The 13022-nt window shown below is 36.6% G+C and overlaps 1 protein-coding gene across 1 annotated transcript; it reads right to left on the bottom strand.

The window, feature by feature from the left end:
* Positions 1-5650: 5650 nt before the first annotated feature.
* Positions 5651-11646, bottom strand: cops4 (COP9 constitutive photomorphogenic homolog subunit 4 (Arabidopsis)). The gene is made up of 10 exons (XM_079803939.1): positions 11505-11646; positions 10736-10815; positions 10457-10608; positions 10274-10377; positions 10013-10166; positions 6729-6879; positions 6477-6647; positions 6254-6369; positions 6033-6117; positions 5651-5954 (listed from the first exon to the last, which is right to left on the bottom strand). The coding sequence occupies exons 1-10, from the start codon at positions 11576-11578 to the stop codon at positions 5821-5823; spliced, it is 1221 nt and encodes a 406-aa protein (XP_079660065.1). The 5' UTR covers positions 11579-11646; the 3' UTR covers positions 5651-5820.
* Positions 11647-13022: the final 1376 nt, after the last annotated feature.

The following is a 13022-nucleotide window of genomic DNA, read 5'->3' as shown; positions in this document are numbered from 1 at the left end:
CCAAATCACACACAGAACCATGTTTAGCATGCCTGTAGATAAATAATACATAAAAGCTCTAATCAAAGAATCATTTACACTAATGCCAAGTTCGCTGTTGAGATTTTAACGTTAGTGTTTGTAACGTTAGGTGTTCGTCGGATAACGTTAAGTATGAATGAGCATTTAACAGACTCGTTTGCAGAACAGCGTTGTCATCTGTTTACTTCCTTGCTACAACCTATTACAAGAAAACACATCGATGAAATATAAATCAGACTTACAGGTTGTGGCCCGTAAACAGCTTCTGTTTGTAAATCCAGCTTTCAGGACAAGCCGTGGTGCATATCCTGCATTGAACTCGCGAAGATGGTGGAAGTTTTCCTCTGTGAAATGTGCAGCGCGCGCGTCGTGCATCCACGCACTGGCAGTGTTTGTCTTACGCAGCTCACGTTGTGCAAATCCGGCATTGAACTCGCGAAGATGGTGGAAGTTTGTGATGTGCTGCGGGAGCCCCGCTCGCGCCTGTTCCCCTCAGTCTCAAACACACATGTGCATATAAAATGTTGCATTTTAAACGCTCTGCAACGCACCCCCGTCCCACACGGAAGGCTGAACAAAGCAAGTACCCCAGACCTGCAATCCGGATGAAAATAACAGCGTTTCCTTGGCATCGCAGCAACAACACTCCAGCCTAACTATACCACAACAGCGCCGCGATACAAAATGTCCCCCCCCCTTATTTAATATTCTCAGAGGAGGGGTTTATGTAAATATTGAGTCTGGTGATGTCACCAACCCTGGAGGAATGTCTGTAGTCGCCTGCTGGCCGTTTGTTGTAGTCCTTAGAAACTGATTTCTTTAATAGCAAATATCTCCCTTTGCTTTAAAGCTACACTGTGTGATATTTTCCCCCATCTAGTGGTGAAAAGGTATATGACCATCCAGTGAATTTTAGTTTCTGTTCCTCTCAATTCCGATTTCGTTTCAACTCCTACGGTGTCCGATTTAGTCCAAGATTAACATGGCTTCCAGGTCGACCTCGTCCACATTCGACACGGTGCCTGTGGGATATTCTGTGCGCAGTGGGATGGTTGGAACTCAACTGGCCTAATTATTCGGCTAGAAAGAACTGCAGCTAATCCAGAGTGAACTTTGATGATAGTAATGTTTATTCAGTCATCCAATTGCAAGGCATAAACAGGTTTGCGTAGATATGTACATAAATGTGGTTTCTGTGAGAGAACAAATAAGGATGGTAAATATACATACACAGTTAAGAACTGTATAACTATACTTATAAGTTACATTTGTATAATGTAACCGTAAACCAGAGCTTATTGTACCATATATAGGCGCTAAATGCAGCTGCATTAAAAGGAGCGGAGCTGCCGCTGCTGCTGCTAACAAGCAGTGTCCGGTTACAAAAGTGTGTGCGCCGCTTTAACGTTAGCACTGCAGTGCGCTCTGTATAACAATTGTTAATATGCCGATCAGACCTGATACATATTTCCATCAACATACATTACAAGCAAATATTTTCTATAAACGAATAAACATTGTTGATAACAAAATAACTGAATGATTATTCAAATAGGTGAGCATTACGCTATTGTATGTTGACACAAAAATACTTCTGAGGTGATATCAACTGAATTACGCGATGACACACTCTGAAACACATCTACAATGACAATAACTATTATTACTTACGGAGTTATTAATGCACAGAAATACCACACAAGGAAAAACAGACTTTTGAGGAATAAACAAGCCAGGAAAAATCTGTATAACTCTGTTACTGGAGCTGCTGAGATGAAAACTCTCTGCACATGCACCAGACAAGTCTGAACAAGTTGACGCGCACATGCGCGAGGCAGAGAATTTTGTACAGAGCCATTGAGTATTAAAACCGGTTTAAACGCGAAAGGCGAAGCTTGAATTTACGGGTATGTCCCTCTTTGGCTAATGTACTTTCAAGATGGAGGGGCAACATGGCGACCACCTTTAGATCCCATTACCTTATGTATTTTCAATGGCATATTATAAACTTACGAGAATACTTTATTACTTGAAAGAAGTAAATATACATTAATGAGCACATATATTTTTGAAAGAACTAAGTGTTTTTAGCTAAGAATAGACTAAAAAAGTTACACAGTGTAGCTTTAAACTTTGAACGTTGTAACTTTGCAGATGTTGTTTATGCTCAAGCAGCAACATTACACGCTAGCTAAAGTTAGAATAGTGAAATCGTGGTTTACCACCCCTTTAAACAAGTTCAGGCAATTAAACATTATCTGCAAATCTCATGCACATTCTCCCTCACTAAAACACATTTTGCGATGCACCTGTGTTGCAAAACGGTACACACAAGCGGCAAACGTCAATAAAAAACGTCAATACTCACGCTCTGCCAGCATCCTTTACCCATCTTCACGGTCTCCTCATGGTGACACCACAAAGACTCTGTTATTATTCAATCAACCATCTAGAACCTGCTATATTGCCATACTCATCTGATTGTCTTTCCCGCACATCTGCTAATAAAGACACTGCTGTGGTTTATCTGTCTCTGAGTCTGATGTTCCCTGACAGTAGCCAGTGCACGAAGTATAATCCCAGCAGATCAGGATCCATTTAAGAAGATTGTTGATTTACTTCGGCGAGTTCTCTCCACCCCAGCATCCACTACTGCACCCATAACTGCACCAACTACCTCTTCCTGTCCTGTCTATGTTGCCGGTCCCATGGTCAATCCTGCACTCTTCTCTGGCCCGGCGAAGGACTGCAGTTATTCTTACTCTAATGTTCGCTCACCCAAGAGATGGAGCCACATCAATTTCCCACCGAGAGAGCAAAGATATTCTTCATCCTCTCCTTGTTGACAGGATGAGTGCTACAATGCTACATTCTGGCAGTAGGCAGGTCCTGCAACCCAGTCACTTGACGACTGCCCATTTCAGAGAGGTCTTCAGTCGACCCATAGGGGTCTTCAGTTGGTGAGCAATTATACAATTTACATCAAGGCAAAAGTTGACTATGCTATGAAGTTTTGTAGCCCAGTGGCAACCAGTGGATGAATGATTGGAGCCAGCTCTGGGGCTGCATCTCACGGCATACAATGACTCCTTTGGGCTTGAGCGTTTCATTCAAATGTCCATCTGAGTTGCCAACCGATTAAGACTTTGTATGAAAGAGCAACAGTGCCAGCAGTCCTCTTTATACCATCTCCAGCCAGAGTTTGCCAGCACACCAGTGCCAGATCATAAGCCCATGCAAATTGATCATTCACAACTTTCACCGGCTGAGTCACAATGAAGGCTGAACCAGAAGCTCTGTTTGTATTGCGGTGCTGGAGGACATCATTCTGGCATGTCCATTCTGACCTCGTTGTGCCATGATGACTTTCATTCACAGTCCAAATGTTGAATATAGTCCACTCGCCACTATTGTACACCTTATTGATGTTTTTGTTCCAATTATCGACTTCAATGACTCTGGGTCAGCTGGCAACTTCATATCAGGAGACCTCTTTTTCCAGCTCAACCTCAAAAAGAGGTCTAACAAACCACCTATCAAGTCCAGTCAGTAACTGGAAAACCGCTCAGTCTGGGCCATGTTTGGCCATTTTCACTAAGCTAGACCTCTGAAATGCTTATAACCTCATATGGATAGGGGACGAGTGGAAGACCACCTTTGTGACACCTACTGGCCATGGCCAAGCATCGCCAGCATGTTTCAGATCTTCCTGAAGGTACTTTCCATCAGTCTTCCATTCAGTTCCTTGGATATAACATCAGTGAAAACAGAATCCAGATGGACGGTGGGATAGTGGATGCAGTAAGCACGTGGCCCATTCAGTAAAGGAACTACAGCGATTCCTGGGAATTCCATTGCCTCTCCACTCACAGGCCCAGGTCTCTGTCCTGGAACCCAGAGGCCAAACAAGCCATGCAGAAACTTAAGGATACCTTTACCAGCGCTCAGCTTCTTATCCATTCTGACCCTGAGACACCATTTGTAGTGGAAGTAGATGCATTTACAATCAGGATAGGAGCAGTCCTATTGCAGCAGTAGGGGAAACCATCAGAACTCAATCCATGTGCCACCTTCTTCAGAAAGATCACCCCAGCAGAACGTAGTTATGATGTCGCCTTCGGAACCTAGAATACCTCTGTGAGGCTAAAAAACTGAATCCCTGCCAGGCTAAATGGACCTTATTCTTCACACATTTTGATTTCAAGATTTCCTAACGCCCAGGAACCAAGAACGTAAAGGCAAATGCACTATCAGGACAACTCCTCCAGATGAGACTCCAGAGAATCCTGAACCAGTTATTCCATCTAGCCTCATAATCAGCCAATCCCGTGGTCCCTGAATGAAATGATTAATTCAGTGGGCACTAGCCACCCAGGGACCAATCAAACTCTCTGGCTGCTACAGGATCACTTCTGGTGGCCAGGCACTAGGCTTCCAGCCTCCCATTCCTGTGATATGGGGAACCATCTGAGGTACCATCAATCACCCATTGGTTCTGGGAGAGCAACAGGGTCTGAGATGCAGATCACCATCATCAGCGGGCAATGCACTGCCAGAAGGACCATGCCGATGCCTGGTGGACCTATACTCCCACCTACCAGCCCAGGCAGGTGTGGCTCTCCACACGGGACATCAAGCTGCACCTGACCAGCAAGAAACTTAGTCCCAGATACATTGGTCCCTTCCCTGCTTTCTGTCAAGTCAATCCAGTCACCTATAAATTAGTTACCCTCACAATATACAAATCATCCCACCTTTCATGTCTCACTCCTTAAGCCTGATCCCATGGAGGAACCCCCCCTTGAAGTTCATCTACATGCTCTCTTGACCCCCTAAAGTTATATCCTAGGAACTGAACAGAAGACTGAGGGAAAGTACACTTCTCTGGCTTCAGGAAGAGCTGGAACTCATGTAGGCGTTGAAGGACCTCTGAAACGTGCTGCCGATGTTAGGCCATGGCCCAGTATTTGTAATGACCAGTAGATGTGAACTCATAGACTACCAAATTTTGAAATGTTTAATGTTCAATTAATCACAGTAACAACGTTGGAAAAGAAAACAAGATAGATCAAGTCCCATTAGGCATTCTGCCCATTAGAAAACATCATTAACAGTTGCTATACAAAACCCTGGGAACATTAGTTTGTGGTCAAAAAATGATTTAAACTAACAAAACGTTTCAGGTTTGAATACCGTTCAGTGCATTTTCTTTTTTTCACGAAAATAAGACCAGTGATGGTACCTCAAAATACTTACCTCGGATCAGGATATTATTATAATATTAAACCTTTTTTTTCTCAATGAAAACCATTTGCATTTTAATAAATAAGCAAATGTTTAGAAGCATTTATTTTTTTTCATTATAAGCATTGTTTATCTCTGCTGTCAGAATCACTGGTCTAGTGCAAGTTCCCCCGGCCCACTTTTTTTTTTGCCAACTTTTGTTGGACCTGAGGCCTATGTGAAGTTACCTACTGTATTCACAAGGTTTGTAGTATTTCACTATACAATGATTTTATCTTTTATCAAATCTGAAATCAAACATGAAATATGGGGGCATTTTGGTTAATGGTTGTTTATAGCAGCAAATCTATGAAGCAAATTGGAGACAACATTGTTGAGGCACAAAGAAATTTTCACGTTTATTGGATACTCACAGACTGTAAATATGGAAATATTAACCTCAAGCAGAAAGGTGAAGCTTAACAGAACATTAATATATGCGCCATGAGTCTTTTCAGTTGTCACCAATGAAAGGATAGAAAGCTAAGTGTTGTAGACCAAAGAGTCTCAACAGGTTTATTGTGTCATCTGTGCCTCGATGGCTTGTGCCGTCCACTCCGGTGCTGCCAGACTGATCTTCTCCAGGAGATTGTTTACCTGGAAGCACAGTGACTGAATCTGCTTGTCCCAGGTGGGCAACGGCTCTCGCGCTGTTAGAAATAAGAGATGTCATATTTGTAAGCCTCTTAAATTGTATTAATGGCTATTCAGTCAAAAACCAAACTTACTTTCAAAATGGACAATACCATCTATCTGGTCAATGAATCCATTCATGCGGCCCTCAGTAATCATTTGTGACGCTATCTTTTCTGCCTGTGAAAATATGTTTATAACAGCATGAAATCCATAGAATATTACTAAAGCTCATCCTTTTCTCTATATATAAATGTTTTGAACATGTAGTTATGTATTAGAAGTTTCCTAACAAAGTCAGTCAACGCAGCTGTACCTTTGCAGGTGGAATCTCCAAAAGCGCTCCTAACTCTTCAAACGTGATATTATTGTACAGTTTGCTAGCAGACAGGAGGTTGTGCTCAATGACTGCTCGGTCTAGGATGCTTGAACCTGAAAGAATTAGGCAAGTATTATTCATTGCCTTTGCCTAGAAAAGACCACAAATGAATTGCAGTACTAAAGTAATAATCGTTCAGATTCCCAATAATAAGTAATACCATCGGCTGTGGTGGCTTTCTGATGTGGCATCAGCATGGCAGCAAACTCCTGCAGCTGGTTTCCCCGAATAATTCGATCCAGGTACATTTTTTCCAGGATGCCATAGGCGGCAAGTTGCTGACAGCGCTCATCCTTGAAGAGAGTAGCCAACATACGAGAGCGCTGCTGACCTTAAGAACACATTAAAAACTGATTAGATAATGCGACCAGCTTCAAATGAGGTTGAAACTTCAAATGAGGATTAACGGTACCTGCAGAGGCCAGTATAGTACAGTGAAGCGCATGCTTCAAGGCTTCCAGACGCTCGGTCTCATGAACGATGGATTTGTACGAAAGCTCATTGTAGCGCTGAGCTGCCTCAATGAACTTCCTCCGATAATCCAGAACCCTGGCATAGCATACCTGCAAAACATGATGGAATATATTACAGTTTCACAATAATCATAAAGCAGCCAAATATTATAGAATCACACACTGTCAAGTTAGTGATTTACAGAACTTAATTATTTGGGATAATGCAATAAAATTTTATTTTATTTTTTATATGTAAATAAAACATATAAAATGGGGGGGGGGGGTATTTAAATCACTTAAACCACTATTGCCAAATAGATTACAGTAACATCAAGTGAAGTAACTATATACGTTTAAGCATAATATATTTATATTTTAATGTTTTTATTTATTTTAATTTACCTAGTACATTTCATTTTTATTTAAAAATATTTTTATAAATATGTAAATAATTATCTATATATTTTTTTTTCTATAATTTTAAATAAATATATTTTAAAATATTTTAAATAAATATATTTGTAATACCTAATATTTAATATATACATTTTATTTATATAAATAACATTTTAAAATGTTTTCATTAATTAATAAATTATTATTCATATATTTATACTGTGTAAGTTTTCTTATTTAAAAAAATATTTTCAAAATATATATTCAAAATATATATATGTATGTGCTTATTTATTTTAATTATATTATTATAAATATATATTTAGATAAATAAAAAGACATACATTATATATATATATATATATATATATATATATATATATATATATATATATATATATATATATATATATATATATGTGCTTATTTATTTTAATTATATTATTATAAATATATTTAGATAAATGAAAAGACTTGTATATGTATATATATATGCTTATTTATTTTAATTATATTATTATAAATATATATTTAGATAAATAAAAAGACATACATTATATATATATATATATATATATATATATATATATATATATATATATATATATATATATGTATATATATATATATATATATATATATATATATATATATATATATATATATATATATATATATATATATGTATATATATATATATATATATATATATATGCTTATTTATTTTAATTATATTATTATAAATATATTTAGATAAATGAAAAGACTTGTATATATATATATATATGCTTATTTATTTTAATTATATTATTATAAATATATATTTAGATAAATAAAAAGACATACATTATATATATATATATATATATATATATATATATATATATATATATATATATATATATACATATATATATATATACATGCATACATACAGGGAGTGCAGAATTATTAGGCACGTTGATTTTCTGATCATATTTTTTTTCCAGGCACATTTGACCAATTCCAAACCACAGTAATCCTAATAAGATTGGTGAGATGGTGGTCCAGTGGGATAAACCATGGAACTGATATGCAGAAGGTTGCTGGTTCGATCCCAGCGGTCACCACCAGTGTGTACTTGAGCAAGGCACTTTACTCCATGTTGCTCCAGGGGGATTGTCCCTGTAATAAGTGCACTGTAAGTCGCTTTGGATAAAAGCGTCTGCCAAATGCATAAAATGTAAAATGTAATAACTACTATTGATTTAGTATTTAATAATGTATAAGTGATATATAATTGTTCATGAAGGCTGGAAATGAAAATCACCTTATATTCAGGTGTGCAGAATTATTAGGCATGTTTTCTTTTACAGATAAATTGAGCCAAAAAAGAGATTTAACTCAGACTGAAAAGTCAAAAAGTATTAAATGCCCATGAGAAGGATGCAATACTAATGCAATACTAGACATTGCAGTTAAGGCATGACCATTGGACAGTGAAATGCTCGTTGGGTCAGCAGGATCTGACAAAAACAGGTGGTGAAGAAAAGACACCTGTTAACTGCAAAAGAATTAAGAATTAAGGTGAAGAATTATGGGTGAAACCATCAGGAACCCTTTAGTCTCCAGCGCCACCATTTTCCAAAGCTGTAACCTACCTGGAGTCTCCAGAAGTGCAAGGTGTCAGGATCTCAGAGACTTCAGTTAGGTAAAGAATCCTAAAAAATGACCCCCACTAGATAAGAATCACAAGCTGAAGTGTTGTAAAATACATGAAGAAGGTTTTTTTATAGGCTTTATGGACAGATAGGTTGAGAGTGACTCTTGAAGGACCAGCACCACATCCTCTAGTACCACTGTTTGAAGAATTCATCTTCCAGAATCTGGCAGTACGTTTTGGGAGTTCATTTTTAGTCCATCTCTGCAAAACGGACTTCAGGATGGACTAAAATGAACTCCCAAAACATACTGCCAGATTCTGGAAGATGAATTCTTTAAACAGTGGTACTAGAGGATGTGGTGCTGGTCCTTCAAGAGTCACTCTCAACCTATAAAACCTATAAAGCCTATAAAAAAGCAGGCTATTTTACAACACTTCAGCTTATGATTCTTATTTAGTGGGGGTCATTTTTTAGGATTCTTTACCTAACTGAAGTCTCTGAGATCCTGACACCTTGCACTTCTGGAGACTCCAGGTAGGTTGCAGCTTTGGAAAATGGTGGCGCTGGAGACTAAAGGGTTCCTGATGGTTTCACCCTTAATTCTTCACCTTAATTCTTAATTCTTTTGCAGTTAACAGGTGTCTTTTCTTCACCACCTGTTTTTGTCAGATCCTGCTGACCCAACGAGCATTTCACTGTCCAATGGTCATGCCTTAACTGCAATGTCTAGTATTGCATTAGTATTGCATCCTTCTCATGGGCATTTAATAATTTTTGACTTTTCAGTCTGAGTTAAATCTCTTTTTTGGCTCAATTTATCTGTAAAAGAAAACATGCCTAATAATTCTGCACACCTGAATATAAGGTGATTTTCATTTCCAGCCTTCATGAACAATTATATATCACTTATACATTATTAAATACTAAATCAATAGTAGTTATTAGGATTACTGTGGTTTGGAATTGGTCAAATGTGCCTGGAAAAAAAATATGATCAGAAAATCAACGTGCCTAATAATTCTGCACTCCCTGTACACTATATGTATCCCTGTATGTATATATATGTGTGTGTGTGTGTGTGTGTGTGTGTGTGTGTGTGTGTGTGTGAAATGTTTTAAAAATATGACAACTGTATAAGTTTATTATTAAGCTTTAAGGAGAAATAAAAGCCATTGGACAAAATCAGATAATTGATGGTGCACCTTGTAGTGAATCTGCAGCTGTTCATTGGTGGATTCGTTCTGAAGTAAAGATGCTCGATTGATGTAGGCCTCGGCCTGTACTGGGTCGTCGTCCTCTAAATACAGACGAGCAATTTTCAGGTAAGTGTCCAATTTGTAGTCCACATTGTACTGTCTATAAAATCAGAAAAACAGACAATAAGAACATAATATTTCATCATCATTTTTGGGTGACTTGCAAACGAAAACAACGAGTTTGTTCCAAGAGAAAAGTGAGCTTACTTTTGACCTGTCTCCAATGGGATACCCACGAGAACTTGAGCGGCGTTCCTCCAATCCTCCTCTTTCTCATAGATTGTGGCTAGATGCTGTCTGATCGAAGCTACCTGCAAGTGCATGAGATTTGCTTATACATGATTCATATGCTTCCAGCACTCGGTTGAGAGCATTTGTCATGACACATACCTGTTCTTCAAATGAGATTACTCTGGGCTGAATCTTCTCCAGAGTGAAGTGACACACAGCTTTTGCCGTACCTTCTGGTAGGTTTGGAAGGTGTGAGCAAAAGTCTGTCAACAGCTGTCTGGATATAACCAGGCTGACGTTTTCATTGACCACTGTGTGAAATGGGGCACTCATCAGTTTAAACAATGTAATAGAGCAGTTCCATACAAAAACAATTTAAGATGATTCTATTCCGATTTATATTATCAGACTAGCGTACTTGAATACTAGTGTACTTACTCGCTTCAACAAACGCTTTCATTGCCTCAAGTTGTTCTGCATCAGTAAACTGAAAAGCCTTTTCTAATATTTGACGGTATCTGTCAGAAGAAACGCATTCATCAGAATATTAATTAGACGATTTTTTGGAAGACAACACAGACATATTTTTACTCATAAAAAAATAAGTTTGTAATAAAAATTATATATATTTGGCTGCCGATGTGTTACTTGCTACTGGCTAGTCAGAGGCAGGTGGTGCTGGGGGCGGGGCATGCTCATTCTAGAACATTTGATAGGACAAAACTGTAGATACGCCCCTGAATGTAAGATTAGTCATCAGTATTTTGGGGTCTTTTTCTACCAGAAAAGAATAGACTTTAAAATGTTGCGTTTGTCAGACGATATATCATATTGTCAACCTTTAGGTGCACACAAGGATATAAATAACCTCAAACATAAAAGACGTCCAATTTTGATTTCATATGGTCTTTAATTTAGTAATTAAGTGCTTCTTAAATTAACTTATTGTCATTACTCCAGCGGCCAGCACTTGCAAAATGTGCCAATAAATCCTTAAATACACTATCATACGACTATTTAGATTGTTATCAAACAAATGTAGGCATTTTGACAGGTCTCATCTGTACTGCACGCTAGCTAATGTTAGCCTGGAGTCATCTCATCTGCAGCATCACATCTTTCATATGGGAAAAACCTTCACAATAATACATCCACGCAACAGACATATAGTAAGTAAGAATACAGGTAATGACTTGAAAATACATACTTCCCAGCTAGATCTTTATGAGACCCACTAGAGTTCATCAGCTGAGCGAGCTCCTGCCTCACGCCGGACGCCATTTTCCTCGTCACTCAAACAACAACACATGCATGCGGCGGACCACCAGATGGCGCCACTCAATCACCCTGAGGGAAACTACACATCACTGACCAGTAGAGGGCCATGGTAGAGGGTCATTGTTTGCATTTTGTTAACCAAAAATGTATGTAAATTTAAATTGCAAGTTTTTTCTTTTCTTTTAGAGTTTGGGTCCTTTAATGTGCCCAGAACAGCGATTTTCGACCTTTACACCTTCCCACTCAGACTGTCAGCCAACCCAGGGTCCCCAATATAAAATATATAGATTTCCCAGTAATGCTTTTATATACCTTTCAATAATATTTTATATTAATATAATTATATAAATCTAATTCTAAAACTGTATTACTGTACAGTGATGATACCATTGTATTTTGAGCAATAAAGCTGTGAGCAATAAAGTACAAAAAAAATCTTACTCTGAAGAATCAAAATAACTGCTCTTTGGTGCCAGAGACTATTCCCGTTTTCAGACGTCGGATCATTAATCTCCTTGAGCACTGGGCTTTCTGTCTGAAACAGTTAAATGGTATAGGCCTACTTAAACCATAGTCTACCCATTTCACGTCTATGAATGATATCAAACATAAAGACCAGTGCCAAAATGCAAGTGGGCAGAGAAGGGAAACTGCAGCAGACTATAATATAATATAATATAATATAATTAATATAATATAATATAATATAATATAATATAATATAATATAATATAATATAATATAATATAATATAATATAATATAATATAATATAATATAATATAATATAATATAATATAATAATCTCTAAATTTTATTCCAACAACATGTGATACTATATTTTATCTACAAAAAAAATTATAACATTTCATATGAATTAAATCAAATACATTTGAATATATATGGTGACAATATAATTAATATAATATAATTAACATAATAATGTCTAAATTTTATGACAACATGTGATACTATATTTTATTTACACAAATAATATAATACAATTATATCGTATATGAATTAAATCAAATAAATGTTAATATATATGGTGATAATATAATTCATATAATCGAATTAATATAATAAATTAATGTTTAAATTTTATGCCAACAACATGTGATGCTATATTTTATTTACACAAATAATATAATAAAATTATATTGTATATGGATTAAATCAAATAAATGTTAATATATATGGTGATAATATAATGAATATAATATAATTAATATAATAAATGAATGTTTAAATTTTATGCCAACAACATGTGATGTTATATTTTTATTTACTCAAATATAATATAATAATATTTTATATAAATTAAATCAAATAAATATATATGGTGAAATGAATCACTTGCTGATCATTTGTCATTGTTTTTAAAATATGATACATATGGCTACATCAATATATATATATAATATAGCCTAATATAATATAATAAATAT

The sequence above is a fragment of the Gobio gobio genome (assembly GCF_949357685.1).
Source record: "Gobio gobio genome assembly, chromosome: 22".
NCBI classification, from domain to species: Eukaryota; Metazoa; Chordata; class Actinopteri; order Cypriniformes; family Gobionidae; genus Gobio; species Gobio gobio.
This window is presented reverse-complemented; position numbering and strand designations above follow the sequence as displayed.